We start from the raw sequence: 20,196 nt of genomic DNA on the forward strand, positions 1-20,196 counted from the left end.
ATTTCTCCTTTCGCAAGGTAATCCAACCACCTGACCGATGTGGCATATCAAGAAGCGGATTAAATGGCATGATCATTACACAGGTGCACCTTATGCTGGGGACAAAAGGCCATTCTAAAATGTGCAGTTTTGTCACCGACACAATGCCAAATGTTTTGACGGAACGTGCAATTTGGTATGCTGACTGCAGGAATGTCCACCAGAGCTGTTGCCAGAGTATTGAATGTTAATTTCTCTACCATAAGCTGCCTCCGATGTTTTAAAACGTTTTGCAGTACGTCAAACCGGCATCACAACTGCATACCACATGTAACCACACCAGCCCAGGACCTCCACGTCCGACTTCTTCACCAGCGGGATTGTTTGAGACCAGCCACCAGGACAGCTGATGAAACAGGAGTATTTATGTCTAATAAAGCCCTTTTGTGTGGGAATAACTCATTATGATTGGCTGGGCCTGGCTCCCAAGTGGGTAGGCCTATGCCCAGTTGTGAAATCCATAGATTTGGGCCTAATTTATTTATATTGACTGATTTCCTTATATGAACTGTAACTCAGTAAAATCGTTGAAATTTTATATTTTTGTTCAGTATAGAATGCATATCAACGTTGCCCCCCTTTCATCCTCCAAGTGCCCATATATCTGATGTTTTAACAATTTTCTAACAAGGCAAAATAAGCGTTCCAAGAATATGAAGATTAAAATAGCCTGTTCGAGACAATTCAAATTGACAGTATTTTAATGTTAATCTACATATTAATCAGCTGAAATGCACACATTGTTCAGGGTAGAGGGTGAGTTAATGAGGCAGGTTATCCTGGTCCAGTGGCAAGGAGCTTGGTGGCTGTTTCAGTGGGGCAGCTCATGACGGACAAACTGATAGTGGGACCCACATTCGGGACAGCGCTGGGGCTTCCCCTCATGGAGCCAAAACCACACAATGGCAGTGTTGTCCTCTTCACCTATGGTACATAATAACAAGTGTTGGCACATTTTTATATTCTTTTGAGAACATTTTAAAGCATGAAAGTATGGCACTTACACAGACAGCCTACCAGCCGTTTGTCACTAATGCCTGGGACAATGTGAGGGTCTTCTTTGGTTCCAGCATACTCCTTGGGTTTCAGAATGCTCCAAGGATCCTGATTTGTTTTTGTTTTCAAAAAAAGTACTTGTATGAACACAAATCAATCTTATTTGAATTGAAGCAGACATCACAATAGGTTGAAACAAATATACAGTGCAATCGGAAAGTATTCAGACCCCATTACTTTTTCCACATTTATGTTACAGCCTTATTGTAATTATTTTGATTTGGAAAAAAATCCTCAACACTGACAAGGTCATAACAGGTTTAGACATTTTTGCTAATTTATTAAAAACATGAAACATAACTTGTGTATGTATGATTGAGCTCAGTTGCATCCTGTTTCCATTGATCATCCTTGATGTTTCTACAACTTGATTAGAGTCCTTTTGTGGTAAATTCAATTGATTGGACATGATTTGGAAAGGCACACACCTATCTATTTAAGGTCCCATAGTTAACAGTGCATGTCAGTGCTAAAAACAAAACCACAAGGTCAAAGGAATTGTCCGTAGTCCTCCGAGACAAGATTCTGTTGAGGCACAGATCTGGGGAAGGGTACCAAAAAATGTCTGCAGCATGGAAGACTTTTGGAACCACGAAGACTCTTCCTAAAGCTGGCCGCCCAGCCAAACTGAGCAATCGGGGGAGAAGGGCCTTGGTCAGGGAGGTGACGAAGAACCCGATGGTTAATCTGACAGAGCTCCTCTGTGGAATTGGGAGAACCTCCCAGAAGGACAAGCATCCTAGCAGCACTTCACCAATCAGGCTTTTATGGTAGTGTCCAGACGGAAGCCACGCCTCAGTAAAAGGCACCTAAAGGACTCTGACCATGAGAAACCAGATTCTCTGGTCTGATGAAACCAAGATTGAACTCTTTGGCCTGAATGTCAAGCATCACCGCTGAAGGAAACCTGACACCATCGCTACGGCGAAGCATGGTGGTGGCAGCATCATGCTGTAGGGATGTTTTTCCGCGGCATGGACTGTGAGACTAGTCAGGATCAAGGCAAAGATGAACGGAGCAAAGTACAGAGAGATCATTGATGAAAACCTGCTCCAGAGCGGTCAGGACCTGACTGGGGCGAAGGTTCACCTTCCAACAGGACAACGACCCTAAGCACACAGCCAAGACAATGCAGGAGTGGCTTTGGTACAAGTCTGAATGTCCTTGAGTGTGGGGGGTGTAATCCATTTAAGAATAAGGCTGTAACATAACAAAATGTGAAATAGTCAAGGGGTCTGAATCCTTTCCAAATGCACTGTATGCTATCTAGATATGACCTTTCCTTTCTTCAGTGCCTGCAAGGCACGTCGCTCGAGTCCAGTGGCCTGTTCCTCATCGGTTGGAATCCCTGGAAGGAGACCGTTAGTGTGACACCTGTGACTTTATACACTACTTGACATTCAAATTATGGGCATAATGTTTATCAGAACAAGAAAATCATGTTACCTCTTAACAGAGTGCATGTAATAGTTATGAGTCAAACTGCACGTCCACAAGCACACACAACTCATGTCCTCCATGTTAAGATATACCTGGCACCAAATCAACGAATGTCTGCCAAAGAAGGTGGGTCTATCAATGGGCCTTCCAGTGGTTAAAATCCAAATGACCTTCAGTTATTAACAAACGTAGTAGGTTTCGTGTTTCTAAATACAGTAGCATCATTTTACAATTAATAACAGTCAAATTGGTAGTTATTTTATGAATGCGTCATGCACGTGTACTCCGTCATTTGGTATTCTATTTTTACAAATGTGGTGCCTAGGCGAAGTGTTGCCTTGTAGGATATACTTCCAGAGCAGTCATAATATTGTTTATTCTATCATGTCAAATACTTCAAAACAGATTAGTTATTCGATTTGATTATTCCGACGGACCACAACCGATTAAATGTATATTACACACACAAATTAAATTTACGCACACACGTACCTTTTAATGTGGTCATAGTGCGTGGCAGTGATCTTGCCACAACATTGTTTCTTGCCAATTGCAAGGTTGTACAGGTACGGAGTAAAAACCTGCCTGCCATAATGAATTCACTTTCGCTTAAACTACCGCGTGTGACCTGAACAATCTGCTGGACTGAAATGACCCCATTTATTTCCAACCTTGACTTGATTGACGGAGTCAACGGTCCACTCACAAAGTAACGGTCTTATGAAGTGGCCAATTAAAAACGGATAAGCAACGCAAGCGAACATGGGCACACTTTTTAGATTTTGTGTGTATTTATTTATTTTTTATATCGTTTTATAGTCGACAATGTTCAACAGATAACGCACTGGCATGGACACACACACAAACAATTGTGCTTCGCGCGTCAAGTTCACCGTATGACCATTAATCTGAACCTATGCTCAAAACATTTTAGTAAATTACGAATATATTTAACAGTAGTTTAAATGTTTCATGGCCTTGTAATGAGTCTACATCCAAGCAGTGACAGTTGTATGATTACCGGTTGCTAATGGTTTTAGCTTTAAGTTGTTCATGCTTGAAATTCACATTTTCAATGCAATACTTAATCATTCGTTTGGTTGTCCCCATGTTTGTGAAGTAATAAGATAAGAAATGATGCCAAACTAAAATCAGCATATTGAATACATAACATTTATTAGATGTGAAAATACCATCCAGAGCATTTACATAATTGTAAAAAGGCAACCATGTACAAGGATACAACACTACAAAAATATTATACTTCACATAATGACATCTATTGGGACATTTTGATAAAGAGCTAAATAGGTCCATTCCAGGCTCCATGCTATTGACCGTACACAAATAATATATATGCCCCATACCCTAGAGCCTAGGCCATGGCAAAACTAGGGTATTGTAAGTATACATTTTCTATAGAGGGTCTAATAAGTTACACCTGATAGACAAAAGACAATTAGTTTAGCAATTCCATACAATTATTGTGAGTGTGGGAACCAACAAGTAACATTATTCACAAGGAAATAGACAGGGCTGATCATTTTATCTTTCCATTTAGATTTCATAATTTCTGAATTTCCGCAGAAGACTGGATGGGGAGTCGGAAGCCCAGCGAAAATGGCGATGGCAGTAGTCACCTGGATAATGGGGACATCAGAAATATGATAAAAAAATTAAAAAAGGTATACTTATTTAATAAGACATTTAAATCAATTAAGATTAGACCTCAAGAGCCTCAATCTGAAGCATTATATTCCCATAAGTATATTACAAGAACAAATATTACATGTTGGATTTTAGTTCTGTCTAACTATAGGTTGGCAAAAGTACCCGTAAACATGAAAATTGTTGAAAAATTAAGAACCTAGGCTATGTGCTCACTTGAAGATGTCACTGCATCTGGGGAAGGCATCTCTGGTGACTCGTGGTCAGTACAGTCTCTGTCTTGGGAACTGTTAGGGAATGTTGCTTTAGAGCTCTCCAGCATGGGCTCCTTTTTGGTCCTCACAGCCCAATGCATTGACTGAGAACAGAGAGCAACGTACCCAAACATGAAAAAACACAACCAGATAAAGTAAAAGGTGAACAATGTGCATTTAACATAATATAATGTATGCATTCAACACAGGATGCATTTTTTGAATGGACTCATCTCAGTTACATAATACTTGACCTTAGGTCACATGATTACATTTAGGCAGTGTAAAGTTTGACAACTCTTTGTATTGCCGCGATTCCGGCTCAATATTATGACGTGTATTAACAAGCGGACCAGTTCCCAATTATTTGATCAATGAAAGTGTATAAAATGTATGTTTTCAGTTTGATCATAATTATAATAACATACATACAGTTTTGACAGAGTCGCCAAGGGCTAGCCAGCCATGGAATGGTATGGTAATTCCACTTCTTTTCCATACATCATAGTTTCTTCTGCTCTTTTCATTGCACAAAACCTCCTTGGCTTCCTGCAACTTCTGAAACTCTTCCACTGCAACAAAATGTGGACTTCATGATGAGCATGGATAGGATTATTGCGACAACATTTTTATTATACAGTGCCTTCAGAAAGTATTCACACCCCTTACATTTTCCCACATTGTGTTACAGCCTGAATTTAAAATGGGTTCAATTGAGATTTTTGGTCACTGGCCTACACACAATACCCCATAATGTCAAAGTGGAATTATGTTTTTCGAAATGTTTACAAATGAATAAAACATGAAAAGCTGAAATGTCTTAGTCAATAAGTATTAAACTCCTTTGTTACAGAAAGGCTAAATACATTCAGGAGTAAAAATGTGCTTAAAAAGTCACATAATAAGTTGCATGGACTCACTGTGTGCAAAAATTGTGTTTAACATGATTTTTGAATGACAACCTCATCTTGAAGATGGCACTGTATCTGGTGAAGGCATCTCTGGTGACTCGTGGTCAGTACAGTCTCTGTCTTGGGAACGACCGTACCTCATTTTTCCCCTATTGTGTTATTGACTGTATGTTTGTTTATTCCATGTGTAACTCTGTGTTGTTGTTTGTGTCGCACTGCTTTGCTTTATCTTGGCCAGGTCACAGTTGTAAATGAGAACTTGTTCTCAACTAGCCTACCTGGTTAAATAAAGGTGAACTATTTTTTTTTTTTTAAACATTTTTTTTTTTTATCTCTGTACCCCACACATTCACATCTGTAAGGTCCTTCAGTCGAGCAGTGAATTTAAAACACAGATTCAACCACAAAGACCAGGGAGGATTTCCAATGCCTCGCTAAGAAGGGCACCTGTTGGTAAATGGGTAAAAATAAAATAAAAAGCATACATTGAATATCCCTTTGAGCATGGTGAAGTTATTAATTACTCCTTGGATGGTGTATCAATATACCCAGTCACTACAAAGATACAGACATCCTTCCTAACTCAGTTGCCAGAGAGGAAGGAAGCCGCTCAGTAATTTCACCAGGAGGCCAATGGTGACTCTAAAACATTGCAGGAATGCAGGATAAAATAGAAACTGAATGGAGCTAAACACAGGCAAAATCCTAGAGGAAAACATGGTTCAGTCTGCTTCCCACCAGACACTGGGAAATGAATTCACCTTTCAGCAGAACAACAATAACCTGAAACACAAGGCCAAATCTACACTGGAGCTGCTTACCAAGAAGACAGTGAATGTTCCCGAGAGGCCGAGTTAGTTTTGACTTAAATTTACTTGAAAATCTATGACTAGACCTGAAAATGTTTGTCTAGCAATTATCAACAACCAATTTCACAGAGCTTGAAGATTTTTGAAAATAATAAAATGGGCAAATATTGAACAATCCAGGTGTGGAAAGCTCTTCGAGACTTACCTAGAAAGACTCACAGCTGTAATCGCTGCCAAAGGTGCTGACTCAGGGGTTGTGAATACTTATGTAAATTAGATAGTTCTGTATTTTATTTTCAATAAATTTGAAAAATGTCTAAAAACCTTTTCACAATGGGGTATTGTGTGTAGATGGGTGATAAAAAAAACCAACATATTTAATCAATTTGGACATTTGGAATAAGTCAAGGGGTATGAATACTTTCTGAGGGCACTGTACATGACAATCATCACCTGTCACAGTACACAAGAGGGGCACAATCACACAGAATTCATCCATTACCTGCTGTTGGATTATCAGGGTGCTTGTCTGGATGGCATGCCAAGGCCCTTACTCTGTATTCATTGGCAATCTGTTCTGTCTAAAAAAAAAAAAGATACATCATTAAAGTTTCACCCATATACATTATGTTACATTTGCCATGGCCTTAAAAGCTGGTTGAACTGACAATCAAAATCTTATAGCAGTCACTTGACAAAAGGTGTATGAAATTATACCAAACTACGCCACTTTCACTGTACAGTATGATATCCATTTCGCAACAAGTCGGTAACATTTATTTAGCCTAGCTTGCTAACGTTATTGCTATTGGGAAAACAAACTCTTACCGAAGATAACTCATCGCATCCGAGTAACCCGTAATAATCGTCCAAGTCCTCTGGTTTGCAATTTAAAATATCATCCATTCTGACTTATATTAGCTATTTAAGCTTTAAAAATTACTGATTTAGCTAGCCTGACTGCGCTGATGCCTGCGGTGTTGCGCGTTCCAGGTCGACTTTATTTTAACGGCGCGGCACAGCTAGAAGTCGAACCGGAGAAAAACCACGATATGTCCCTGAATATTGCAATTATTATCCAGCTAACGCTAATAGCTTTAGTTGATTTAAAATGCGCAATTTGCTGATTTAATATCAATCAATGACCATTTCACAGCTAAACATAAATACGCACACGATACATTTTGTTGTTGTTGACGTCATCGACGTGCTGAAGTGTCGCTCCCGCCGCAACCAAAGATGACAGACAGTAGGTACAGTATGAAGATAGGCTAAAATTGCTTCTCCCCGATCACACTTGTAGGTGTCACATTGGCTAGCTACGCGCATGCGTAGAAGGCGCCGTCTTGCGCCGAACTGCGCATGTGCATGCCGTTTACTCAAACCGCACTCCTTCGATATAAAGTTATTTTTCACGAAAATGAAAACGTGTCTGTTTGTGACTTTCACGACGTTGGAGTAATAACATGCTCAACTACTTGGTCACAAGCATTTGGCTACACCCGCAATAGCATTTGCTAAACACGTGTATGTGACCGATAAAATTGAATCTAGGTTGTGCCTTTAGATTTCGGGAAAATGAACAAATGAGGAAACATTTTGCACTCCTGTCAATGACTTCCCAAACCACCGCCTGGTCTGTTGGTTCTGTTTCTCAATAGTTCCCGGAACTCACGCAAATGTTGCGCCTCTGGGTTTAGATACTCTTGGCCACAACTACTGGTGGAGAGCGAATCACATTCGCCATTTAAATAACCAGCTGTCGACCGCGGAAGAATGTTTTACCACAGTACACAGCGGCTTTATCAGCTGAAGATGGCGGACGGGGAGAATATCCTTGTTGGAGCCAGTTCCAGCACTTCAACTAATGAAGAACCAGATTCAAAAAAGGCCAAAATGAGCATGGCCATAGAATGTGGACTCAAAATTGTTCAGGCTAAGCAAGTTACGTATGGGCCAGAGGCTGGTGAGAGTTTGGCGGCGGCGATTTCTGCGCAACCAAAGGAGAAGGAGATTGAGCCGGTGATGTTGGTAGGACAGGCCTCAGCAGCAGCACCAGGCGGAGACAATGGGCTGCTGGTCTTCGAGCCTCGGGAAAGTGTAGTGAATTTAGACAAGGCGTCTGGACCCACGGCGGAGCCTGCAGGTAGGATCATGTAGCTAGCTAGTATGCCAAGTTTTTTGGCGCACTCGATCGTTGCATGTCTGGTTAACGTTAGATTGCTCCACCTAGTTGGATACCAATTGGGCTAGCTTTGTAACTAAGTTACTACTAGGTAGCTCCGCAGCACGTCAGCCTGAAGTTTGAAACGAACAAACTTTGCGTGCATTACGCAAGATATACGACTTTATTAGCCAATGCTTTTACCCACCCGGCCATAAAAATGTAACTACATTTAGCGGGAGAGCGAGTTAACTATCAACATTGGCTATTTGGCTAGTCATTTTATGCCATTTTAGTTTTTATTGCAAATTTTAAGGAATGCAAAAATAAGTCCATAATTTAGTTGTTTTCGGAGTAGATACTGTTCATTAAATTAATCAACAAAACGATCACCTCCCATCGTGTCCTCTGAGTGTCTTGACCCTGATGATGAGGAGCTTAAACCCAAATGCATTTGCCTCCCCAGACGGTGTCAATGAGGATGATGACCGATCCTCACATGCAAGTTCCAGTGACTGGACACCTCAACCACAGATAGGTACAAGATGACAAATAAATCCAATTTTTTAATACACCAGTTTTAGTACACAATTAAATGCAACCCAGGTAATGTTTAAGATACAATAACATGTTTTAAGCTATTTAAATGTATTGATGTTGTTTTTTCTCAAAAATTAGGTTCCTACAGTTTTATCCAGCAACACATCATGAGAGAGACCGATCCAAGAACAATATTGAAAGACTTGCTTCCTCCAGAGACTGTGCTTCCACCGGACTTGGATGACATGACGCTGTGGCAGATCATCATCAACATTTCGGAGCCTCCTAAAAGAAAGAAGCGGAAAGACATAAACACCCTGGAGGACGTGGTTCGGATACTCCATGAAAGCAAAAAGATCCTTGTGCTTACTGGTGCTGGAGTATGTATTGCAGGGAACACATTAAGTAGGGTGTCCAACCACTCTGCCCAGAGTGGGTGAAAATGTGCTTTGGTGATGAAATTTCACTTCCTTATGTTATGAAATACATTTTTACCAAGGCGTACGATTATTCATATTCTTAATCGTCAGTGGGGTTTTCCTCAAACATATCAATAACATTATATCCCAAAGTTAGACTTCGTAACCTAATACATCCGATAAGTAACGAGTTCTGACAACTTTTGAAGATTTTACATTTTGTGGTCGTCGTCCTCCAAGTTTGTTTCTGCAGGTCGCAAATTGGCATGACCCGAGCTGAATTAAATGTAAAACGGCATTGAAAATGAAAAGCTATATATGCTCTGTTGCCATTTCATGTGAGACATTTTTGAAAAACAAATGTCTAATTAATGGAACATGTATAGTAAAATATGAAAATACTACATGTCATGTCTCAATCGATATCCATCTTACCTCTGTTTTATGTCCTGCGGATTTGAGAAGAATGATGACAATTTCAATGGGGAAAGTGAGCCTGACAGGTAGCCAGTAGCCTTCATTTTTGCACAGAATCCAGCTTGCAGGCGCAATGGCATTTTCCAGAATGTTATTTTTTTTCTGGTCTCTGATTTAGTCACCCTAATTCTGGCCATCATACAAGGGTAAAATTTCATTTTGAACGGATTATGATAGACATGAGGTTTGGAAAAATGTACATATTTAAGCCATTTGTCAAAAAATATGTTTTTAATTGGACATCCTACATTGTTTTGCTGTGTCTATTTGTATAGCTTTCACAGTTGCCGTATTAGAACTTATGGTTTGTTGTTTTTCCTCAGGTGTCTGTTTCTTGTGGAATACCAGACTTTCGATCCAGAGATGGCATTTATGCAAGGCTTGCAATAGATTTCCCAGATCTTCCAGACCCTCAAGCAATGTTTGATATAGAGTACTTCAGAAGAGACCCAAGGCCCTTTTTCAAGTTTGCTAAGGTTTGTGGATTTAAAGTGTTGTATATAAACTCAGCAAAGAAATAAATGTCCCTTTTTCAGGACCCTAATTTGTAAAAAAAAAAAAATACGAATAACTTCACAGATCTTCATTGTAAAGGGTTTAAACACTGTTTCCCATGCTTGTTCAATGAACCATAAACAATTAATGAACATGTACCTGTGGAACTGTTGTTAAGACACTAACAGCTTACAGACGCTAGGAAATTAAGGTCACAGTTATGAAAACTTAGGACACTAAAAAGGCCTTTCTACTGTTAATGAAAAACACCAAAAGAAAGATGACCAGGGTAGGGTCCCTGCTCATCTGTGTGATTGTGCCTTAGGCATGCTGCAAGGAGGCATGAGGACTGCAGATGTGGCCAGGGCAATAAATTGCAATGTCCGTACTGTGAGACGACTAAGACAGCGCTACAGGGAGACAGGATGGACAGGTGATTGTCCTCACAGTGGCAGACAACGTGTAACAACACCTGCACAGGATCGAGACATCCGAACATCACACCTGTGGGACAGGTACAGGATGGCAACAACAACTGCCTGAGTTATACCAGGAACGCACAATCCCTCCATCAGGGCTCAGACTGTCCGCTATAGGTTGAGAGAGGCTGGACTGAGGGCTTGTAGGCCTGTTGTAAATGCAGGTCCTCACCAGACATCACCGGCAACAACTTTGCATATCGGCACAAACCTACCGTCGCTGGACCAGACAGGACTGGCAAAAAGTGCTCTTCACTGACAAGTCACAGTTTTGTCTCACCACGGGTGATGGTCAGATTCGCATTTATTGTTGAAGGAATGTGTTCCACCGAGACCTGTACTCTGGCGCGGGATCGATTTTGAGGTGGAGGGTCCCTTCCTGGTTTGGGGCGGTGTGTCACAGAATCATCGGACTGAGCTTGTTGTCATTGCAGGCAATCTCAACACTGTGCGTTAAAGGGAAGACATCCTCCTCCCTCATGTGGTACCCTTCCTGCAGGCTCATCCTGACCTGACCCTCCAGCATGACAATGCCACCAACCATACTGCTCGTTCTGTGTGTGATTTCCTGCAAGACAGGAATGTCAGTGTTCTGCCATGGCCAGTGAAGAGCCCAGATCTCAATCCCATTGAGCATGTCTAGAACCTGTTGGATCGGAGGGTGAGGGCTAGGGCCATTCCCCCCAGAAATGTCTGGGAACTTGCAGGTGCCTTGGTGGAAGAGTGGGGTGACATCTCACAGCAAGAACTGGCACATCTGGTGCAGTCCATGAGGAGGAGATGTACTGCAGTACTTCATGCAGCTGGTGGCCACACCAGATACTGACTTAATTTTGATTTTGCCCCCCCCACACACACACACACATTATTACATTTCTGTTAGTCACATGTCTGTGGAACTTGTTCATTTTGTCTGTTGTTGAATCTTATGTTCATACAAATATTTACACATGTTAAGTTTGCTGAAAATAAACACAGTTGACAGTGAGAGGACATTTCTTTTTTTGCTGAGTTATTTTATACACTGCTCAAAAAAATAAAGGGAACTCTAAAATAACACATCCTAGATCTGAATGAATGAAATATTCTTATTAAATACTTTTTTTTTTACATATTTGAATGTGCTGATGACAAAATAACACAAAAATGAATGGAAATCAAATTTATCAACCCATGGAGGTCTGGATTTGGAGTCACACTCAAAATTAAAGTGGAAAACCACACTACAGGCTGATCCAACTTTGATGTAACGTCCTGAAAACAAGTCAAAATGGGGCTCAGTAGTGTGTGTGGCCTGCACGTGCCTGTATGACCTCCCTACAATGCCTGGGCATGCTCCTGATGAGGTGGCGGATGGTCTCCTGAGGGATCTCCTCCCAGACCTGGACTAAAGCATCCGCCAACTCCTGGACAGTCTGTGGTGGATGGAGCGAGACATGATGTCCCAGATGTGCTCAATTGGATTCAGGTCTGGGGAACGGGCGGGCCAGTCCATAGCATCAATGCGTTCCTCTTGCAGGAACTGCTGACACACTCCAGCCACATGAGGTCTAGCATTGTCTTGCATTAGGAGGCACCCAGGGCCAATCGCACCAGCATATGGTCTCACAAGGGGTCTGAGGATCTCATCTCGGTACCTAATGGCAGTCAGGCTACCTCTCGCGAGCACATGGAGGGCTGTGCGGCCCCCCAAAGAAATGCCACACCATGACTGACCCACCACCAAACCGGTCATGCTGGAGGTTGTTGCAGGCAGCAGAACGTTCTCCACGGCGTCTCCAGACTGTCACGTCTGTCACATGTGCTCAGTGTGAACCTGCTTTCATCTGTGAAGAGCACAGGGCGCCAGTGGCGAATTTGCCAATCTTGGTGTTCTCTGGCAAATGCCAAACGTCCTGCACGGTGTTGGGCTGTAAGCACAACCCCCACCCGTGGACGTCGGCCCTCATACCACCCTCATGGAGTCTGTTTCTGACCGTTTGAGCAGACATATGCACATTTGTGGCCTGCTGGAGGTCATTTTGCAGGGCTCTGACAGTGCTCCTCCTTGCACAAAGGCAGAGATAGCGGTCCTGCTGCTGGGTTGTTGCCCTCCTACAGCCTCCTCCACGTCTCCTGATGTACTGGCCTGTCTATTGGTAGCGCCTCCATGCTCTGGACACTACGCTGACAGACATAGCAAACCTTCTTGCCACAGCTCGCATTGATGTGCCATCGTGGATGAGCTGCACTTCCTGATCCACTTGTGTGGGTTGTAGAATTCGTCTCATGCTACCACTAGAGTGAAAGCATTGTCAGCGTTCAAAAGTGACCAAAACATCAGCCAGGAAGCATAGGAACTGAGAAGTGGTCTGTGGTCACCACCTGCAGAACCTCTCCTTTATTGGGGGTGTCTTGCTAATTGCCTACAATTTCCACCTGTTGTCTATTCCATTTGCACAACAGCATGTGGAATTTATTGTCAATCAGTGTTGCTTCCTAAGTGGACAGTTTGATTTCACAGAAGTGTCATTGACTTGGAGTTACATTGTGTTGTTTAAGTGTTCCCTTTTATTTTTTTTTGAGCAGTGTATATAGTTGAAGTTTACATACACTTAGGTTGGAGTCATTAAAACTAGTTGTTCAACCACTCCACAAATTTCTTGTTAACAAACTATAGTTTTGGCAAGTCGGTTGTTTACAGACAGATTATTTCATTTATAAGTCTGTGTATCACAATTCTGACATGAATTGTCAGAAGTTTACATAGTTGACTGTGCCTTTTAACTGCTTGGAAAATTCCAGAGAATGATGTCATGGCTTTAGAAGCTTCTGATATGTCAAATAACCTTTTAAGTAAATTGGAGGTGTACCTGTGGATGTATTTCAAGGCCTACCTTCAAACTCAGTGCCTCTTGATTTTCCCATGATGTCAAGCGAAATGAAATCAGCCAAGACCTCAGAAAAAAATTGAAGACCTCCACAAGTCTGGTTCATCCTTGGGAGCAATTTCAAAACTCCTGAAGGTACCTCGTTCATCTGTACAAACAATAGTAAGCAAGTATAAACACCTTGGGACCACACAGCCGTCATACCGCTCAGGAAGGAGACTCATTCTGTCTCCTAGAGATGAATGTACTTTGAGGTGAAAAATGCAAATCAATCCCAGAACAACAGCAAAGGACCTTGTGAAGATGCTGGAGGACTCTGGTACAAAAGTATCTATATCCACAGTAAAGCCGGTCCTTTATTGACTTAACCTGAAAGGTCTCTCAGCAAGGAAGAAGCCACTGCTATAAAACCGCCATAAAAAAGCCAGACTATGGTTTGCATGTGCACATGGGGACAAAGATGGTACTTTTTGGAGAGATGTCCTCTGTTCTGATGAAATAAAAATAGAACTGTTTGGCCATAATGACCATTGTTATGTTTGGAGGAAAAGGGGGAGGCTTGCAAGCCGAAGAATACCATCCCAACCTTGAAGCATGGGGTTGGCAGCAGCATGTTGTGGGGGTGCTTTGCTGCAGGAGGGACTGGTGTACTTCACAAATTAGATGGGACCATGAGATGGAAAATTATGTGGATATATTGAAGCTATATATTATGTGGAGCGGCAGGGTAGCCTAGTGGTTAGAGCGTTGGACTATTAACCGGAAGGTTGCAAGTTCAAACCCCCGAGCTGACAAGGTACAAATCTGTCGTTAACCCACTGTTCCTAGGCCGTCATTGAAAATAAGAATTTGTTCTTAACTGCCTGGTTAAATAAATAAAAAATGTGGATACATCTCAAGACATCAGTCAAATGGACAATGACCCCAAGCATATTTCCAAAGTTGTGGCAAACTGGCTTAAGGACCTCAATCCTATAGAACATTTGTGGGCAGAACTGAAAAAGCGTGTGCGAGCAAGGAGGCCTACAAACCTGACTCAGTTACACCTGCTCAGTCAGGAGGAATGGGCCAAAATTCACCAAACTTATTGTGGGAAGCTACCTGAATCATTTGACCCAGTTTAAACAATTTAAAGGCAATGCTACCAAATACAAATTTTTATTTTACCAGGCAAGTCAATTAACAATAAATTTGTATTTTCAATGACGGCCTAGGAACAGTGTTCAGGGGCAGAACGACAGATTTGTACCTTGTCAGCTCAGGGATTTGAACTTGCAACCTTCCGGTTACTAGTCCAACGCTCTAACCACTAGGCTACCCTGCCACCCCTAATTGAGTGTATGTAAACTTCTGACCCACTGGGAATGTGATGAATGAAATAAAAGCTGAAATAAATCATTCTCTCTCCTATTATTCTGACATTTCACCTTCTTAAAATAAAGTGGTGAGCCTAACTCACCTAAAATAGGGAATTCTTACAAGGATTAAATGTCAGGAACTATGAAAAACTGAGTTTAAATGTATTTGGCTAAGTTGTATGTAAAGTTCTGACTTCAACTGTGCATATATACAGTGGCAACTTATTAGGTACACCCATCTAGTCCTGGGTCGGACCTCCCCCTTTGCCTCCAGAACAGCCTGATTTCTTCGGGGCATGGAAACATTGATCAAATGGTATCAAGGGACCTAACGTGTGCCAGGAAAACATTCCCCACACCTTTACACCACCAGCCTGTACCATATACACCAAACAAATGGAGCCGTGGACTCGTGCTTCTTACACCAAATCCTGACTCTGCCATCAGCATTACAAAACAGGAACTGGGATTTGTTTGACCAAGCCATGTTTTTCCAGTGTTGGTGATGGCGTGCCCGCTGGAGCCACTTTTTCTTGTTTTTAGCTGATAGGAGTGGAACCCGTTGTGGTCGTCTGCTGCAATAGCCCATCTGTGACAAGGACCGACGAGTTGTGCGTTCCGAGATGCCGTTCTGCACACCACTTGTACTGCACCGTTATTGGCCTGCTTGTAAACCCGCCTGTTAGCTTCCACAATCCTTGCCATTCTCCTTCGACCTGGCTCATCAACGAGTTGTTTTCACCCACAGGACTGCCACTGACTGGATGTTTGTTTGTCGCACCGTTCTTGGTAAACCCTAAACCCTAGTCGCCTGTCTGCCTGCTTTATATAGCAAGCTACGGCCACGTGACTCACTGTCTGTAGGAGCGAGACATTTTTTGTGAACTGGGTGGTGTACCTAATAAACTGGACCCTGAGTGTGTATTTTTGTGTGTGTGTATTAGTACCAGTCAAAAACAACTTGAATGAGTAGGTGTGTCCAAACTTCTGACTGGTACAGCATATTTGATTAAATGATTACTATCACTTGTTTTGATATGTGAGATGGTTATGATTGCTCTGCTCTCTTGTAGGAGATCTATCCTGGACAGTTCCAACCTTCGCCCTGTCACAAATTCATATCTATGCTGGGCAAGCATGGGAAGCTACTACGCAACTACACCCAAAACATTGACACTCTTGAACAAGTGGCTGGGGTTCAGAGGATCATCCAGTGCCATGGTACATACTGTAATATACACAGTGATCAAAACATTAGGAACACCTTCCTGATATTGAGTCGCACCCCCTTTTTTGCCATCAGAACAGCCTCAATTTGTCAGGGCATGGACTCCAACAAGGTGTCAAAAGCGTTCCAAACGGGATGATGGCCCAGGTTGATGACAATGCTTCCAACAGTTGTTAAATTGGCTGGATGTTCTTTGGGTGGTGGATAATTCTTGATACACATGGGAAACTGTTGTGTGAAAACCCCAGCAGCGCTGCAGTTCTTGACACACTCAAACCGGTGCGCCAGGCACCTACTACCATACCCCGTTCAAAGGCACTTAAATGTTTTGTCTTGCCCATTCACCCTCTGAGTGACACACACACACAATCAGTTTCCATTTTCTCAAGGCTTAAAAGTCCTCCTATAACCTGTCTCCTCCCCTTCAGCTACACTGAAGGATCATAACTTTCACCTGGTCAGTCTGTCATGGAATGGTGTTCCTAATGTTTTGTATACTCAGTCTATGTCAAACATATAATACTATGCCAAGTGTTTTATGGTTCTGGGTCTAATATTAACCACAAACTCTTCTGTATTTCAGGGTCTTTTGCAACCGCTTCCTGTCTCATCTGTAAACACAAGGTTGACTGTGAGGCTGTAAGGGAAGACATTTTTAATCAGGTATTGGCAAGAATGGTTCCTATTAATATTCACCAGTATCAAATCTGTGAATTTATGTATACTGTTAGACAGACTTGTGGCATTTTGAAGTTATCAGCCTATCTTGTACAGTAGCATCCAGTCTGCTGAATTGTCATTTATTTTTTTTGTTTTCATATTGAATGCAAATATCTGTTCTAGGTTGTCCCTCACTGTCCACGGTGTCGAGATATTCCCCTGGCGATCATGAAGCCAGATATTGTCTTCTTCGGAGAGAATCTTCCAGAACTGTTCCACAGAGCAATGAAGCAGGATAAGGATGAAGTGGACCTCCTTATCGTCATTGGGTCCTCACTGAAAGTGCGACCTGTGGCTCTCATCCCAAGTATGTTGAAAATAAAATGTGTGGGTTTTTTAGATGCCCAAGATGAGCAATGCTATTACCAATGTTATCATGTTATTACCAGTATTAGTCTTCATCTCGAGCTATGCATGTGTAACAGGTGAACTCTCTTTCCATCCAGCCTCCATTCCTCATGAAGTGCCTCAAGTCCTGATTAATCGGGAGCAGCTGCCTCACCTCAACTTTGACGTGGAGCTACTTGGGGACTGTGACGTCATCGTTAACGAGCTCTGCCATCGGTTGGGCGGAGACTTTGAGCAACTTTGCTACAACTCCTTAAGACTCAGTGAGATCACAGAGAAACCCCCGCGGTCACAGACACCTTGTGAGGCCTTGTCCACTCACAGTAAGCCAACAGAAGAAGAACAGAAGACCCGTCACACAGACTCATCGGTCGGTGCCTCAGAGGGGACGGACACTCATACGGTCACAGACACTCCAGAAGGCGACAGAGTACCAACAGAACCTTGTCCGACTGCGCAGAATGACACAGACTCATCTGAAGTCGATAGAGTACCATCGGTGCCCTATCCAAAGACAAAGATTGTCTCTGACACGCTTGAAGTTGGAGTACCAACAGAACCCTGTCCAAAGACTCAGAATGTCACAGGCACCCTGGAAGTCAACAGAGTAGCGACAGAGCCCTGTCCGAAAGACACTCTTGAATTCGATGCAGTGCCATTAGAGCCTAGTCCAAAAGTGCAGATTGTCCCAGAGGCTCCAGAAGAGCCTTGTTCAAAGACTCAGTCCCCCAATGAGGAGAGAATGGAGAATTCAGATTCTCCGTCAGTGGATACGCAAAGGGAAGAACCCTCTGGATTAAATGACCAACATGTCAACCTTGAAGTTCGCCGACGATGCTGGATGAGTCGAATCAGTCGAAGTCCTATCAGCAAGCGCCTTGAGAGTAAAATTTGAAGTGTTAATTTACCTCAGATTTTGTTCAAAATTGTGAAATTATGATATGATAATATGTCTTGTCATGTTATGACGACAAAGCGTGTTTCCATATTGTAAAATTCATCCTAAATTCAATGTCTTTTCTCCCAGCTTCTCAATACCTATTCCAAGCACCAAATCACTACATCTTCCACGGGGCAGAAGTGTATTCCAACTCGGAGGACGAGACATCCAGCTCCTGCGGGAGCAACAGTGAGGACTCCAGCCTGGAGGAGGAGGAGGACGACGAGGAAGAAGACAGCGATGCCGAGGAGGACCAGAGCACACCAGCAGAGGAGGGCGAGGGCTGCCTCATTGACATAGTGACACACAAGCAAGCCTGCGAGGGCACTTCGAGTGTGAAGCAGATGGAGAGTGCAGACAAAAATGTCCAGAACACCACAGACCTTTAGAAAAACAAAGCACTTGCAGTCTTTAAAAAAATATTTGTTTTGTATATTTTTGTCCACCCACAGCACCTCCTATTATACATTTTTCATAAAGTCTAGATTGCATTGATACTTTTGCATGCATGTGCTGAAAATTCATTCTTTGTTGTCTTCTGTCTGACCACATTGACAAGCTGCAGGTGGTTTGTTTACACGTTTTGTGTACTACAATTAAATAAACAGCAGCTCAACTCAACCAATCCACTTCAGAAGGTTAATGGTGAAGAAAGCAACAGAAAAAAAACATAGACCAAAGAATAATTCCCCCCCCCCCCATACACCCAACAGTTTTTGCATTAAATCTTAAAAACCTTGTCTTTGACTTACCCACCACCTGAAGTGTAAAGAATATATTGAGTGGTGGCATTGTTTTCCTTACGATATTTGGCAGCTACTTTTTACAGTCAAGCTTTTATTATTTTTGTACTTTGTAACATGTAAGAGACATACTCAGCAAAGAGCAGGTGATGGTTTTCTAAATGAAATTGAAAACGTTATACGTTGTGCAAACAAAGCCTTAACTGTGTTCAATGAGCTTTCATTGGAGCAAATTTCACTATTTTTTTCTTCCTTTTCAGCAGTTTGACGCGTTTGTTCATGTTTCCTTGATTGTATGAGCTATTTGGTCGACGTGACTGATTTGCTCCTATTCACTTTTTCCTGAGAAATGTCCAGCCCTAACACTGATACCCTGTAGAGCTATACAAGTGTTCCGGGATAAGTTTAATATGAGCCAAATTTAGTCTTTTAAGCAACTCATTTGAATTAAATTCAAATATTTGTTTTGTTTTGAGCTTGATCTTGGTAGTTAAATTGCTAAAATGTTCATTCATAGTAGGCCTTTTCCTTATTTTCACGAGAACACCACAAAAATAGTCTAATTTATCACAAGGTGTGACAACACACTGTTGTGTAGAAAATGGATATAGATATGAGAGTTGCATGCTATTTGACATTTGATGTCCAAGTTTAGTTTGAGAAGACCACTACAGGTAAGTGCATGCAGTTCAGATACTGCAGCAGTGCCATTGGAGCTGGTTTTACACAAATGGAGGGACAACATTTACATGGATGAACTAAGATGATTACAATTACATTTAAGAGTTCTTATAATCGGTATGCTGATGTGTGAGAGTCGGCTTTTGTTATGCTCTGCGGTGTTTATTTTTTACATCAAAACATTTATTTTTCATGTTTTCTTTAAAAATGTATCTGCTATATTTATATTTGGTTTAATAACACCATACACCAACAAATAGGCCATAATATAGCACACAGTCTCATTTGAGGTTACCCTTTATGTAAATATGACTGCCTGTATTTAATTGATAATGTATACTGTATTTACAGTATAGGCCTATGTTTTTAAAGTTCTTATGCCTGCAAAAGTCACACAGAAAGAGTTGTGTTTTTGTCTAAAATTACTAATAAAAATTCGGTCAAAATGGCATGTGTCAAACTATTGTTAAAATAATGTCATTCTAATCTTGGGCTGCGTACATTGCGTTGTGGAACGTTCAATGGAACGGTGCTGTACTGAATGACCAGTTGAACAA

The 20,196-nt window shown here is 41.9% G+C and overlaps 3 protein-coding genes across 4 annotated transcripts; 1 reads left to right on the forward strand and 2 right to left on the reverse strand.

The window, feature by feature from the left end:
- Positions 1–722: 722 nt before the first annotated feature.
- LOC135510822 (cytochrome c oxidase subunit 5B, mitochondrial) lies at positions 723–3,207 on the reverse strand. The gene is made up of 4 exons (XM_064932086.1): positions 3,028–3,207; positions 2,373–2,443; positions 1,044–1,143; positions 723–963 (listed from the first exon to the last, which is right to left on the reverse strand). The coding sequence occupies exons 1-4, from the start codon at positions 3,125–3,127 to the stop codon at positions 851–853; spliced, it is 384 nt and encodes a 127-aa protein (XP_064788158.1). The 5' UTR covers positions 3,128–3,207; the 3' UTR covers positions 723–850.
- A 487-nt stretch (positions 3,208–3,694) lies between these two features.
- Positions 3,695–7,466, reverse strand: dnajc12 (DnaJ (Hsp40) homolog, subfamily C, member 12). Of its 2 annotated transcripts, none has more exons than XM_064932088.1 (5): positions 7,352–7,466; positions 6,680–6,758; positions 4,890–5,029; positions 4,420–4,561; positions 3,695–4,175 (listed from the first exon to the last, which is right to left on the reverse strand). In XM_064932088.1, exons 1-5 carry the CDS (start codon positions 7,358–7,360, stop codon positions 4,093–4,095), a joined length of 453 nt encoding a protein of 150 aa, XP_064788160.1. In that variant the 5' UTR covers positions 7,361–7,466; the 3' UTR covers positions 3,695–4,092. The 2 variants fall into 2 exon arrangements, with proteins under 2 accessions (XP_064788160.1, XP_064788159.1); XM_064932087.1 differs by having other exon boundaries at positions 7,006–7,465.
- Positions 7,467–7,922: 456 nt separating this feature from the next.
- On the forward strand, positions 7,923–20,088 carry LOC135510824 (NAD-dependent protein deacetylase sirtuin-1-like). Its single transcript, XM_064932090.1, has 9 exons — positions 7,923–8,323; positions 8,808–8,879; positions 9,020–9,261; positions 10,101–10,253; positions 16,053–16,200; positions 16,791–16,870; positions 17,051–17,234; positions 17,374–18,159; positions 18,303–20,088. The coding sequence occupies exons 1-9, from the start codon at positions 7,954–7,956 to the stop codon at positions 18,602–18,604; spliced, it is 2,337 nt and encodes a 778-aa protein (XP_064788162.1). The 5' UTR covers positions 7,923–7,953; the 3' UTR covers positions 18,605–20,088.
- The last annotated feature ends 108 nt before the right edge of the window (positions 20,089–20,196 follow it).

The sequence above is a fragment of the Oncorhynchus masou genome, chromosome 23, assembly GCF_036934945.1.
Source record: "Oncorhynchus masou masou isolate Uvic2021 chromosome 23, UVic_Omas_1.1, whole genome shotgun sequence".
Taxonomy (NCBI): domain Eukaryota; kingdom Metazoa; phylum Chordata; class Actinopteri; order Salmoniformes; family Salmonidae; genus Oncorhynchus; species Oncorhynchus masou.

Bases quoted from the DNA above. Each gene is read 5' to 3' on its own strand.
- LOC135510822 (XM_064932086.1), bottom strand. From the start codon at position 3,127: ATGGCAGGCAGGTTTTTACTCCGTACCTGTACAACCTTGCAATTGGCA. The intron at 2,444-3,027 runs GTACGTGTGTGC...GTCTCCTTCCAG, and splicing joins CACTATGACCACATTAAAAG to GGATTCCAACCGATGAGGAA. The intron at 964-1,043 runs GTAAGTGCCATA...TATGTACCATAG, and splicing joins ACGGCTGGTAGGCTGTCTGT to GTGAAGAGGACAACACTGCC.
- dnajc12 (XM_064932087.1), bottom strand. From the start codon at position 7,083: ATGGATGATATTTTAAATTGCAAACCAGAGGACTTGGACGATTATTAC. The intron at 4,562-4,889 runs GTATGTATGTTA...CTCTGTTCTCAG, and splicing joins TTGGCGACTCTGTCAAAACT to TCAATGCATTGGGCTGTGAG. The intron at 4,176-4,419 runs GTGAGCACATAG...CCCATTATCCAG, and splicing joins AGATGCAGTGACATCTTCAA to GTGACTACTGCCATCGCCAT.
- LOC135510824 (XM_064932090.1), top strand. From the start codon at position 7,954: ATGTTTTACCACAGTACACAGCGGCTTTATCAGCTGAAGATGGCGGAC. The intron at 16,201-16,790 runs GTACATACTGTA...TCTGTATTTCAG, and splicing joins GAGGATCATCCAGTGCCATG to GGTCTTTTGCAACCGCTTCC. The intron at 16,871-17,050 runs GTATTGGCAAGA...TATCTGTTCTAG, and splicing joins GGGAAGACATTTTTAATCAG to GTTGTCCCTCACTGTCCACG.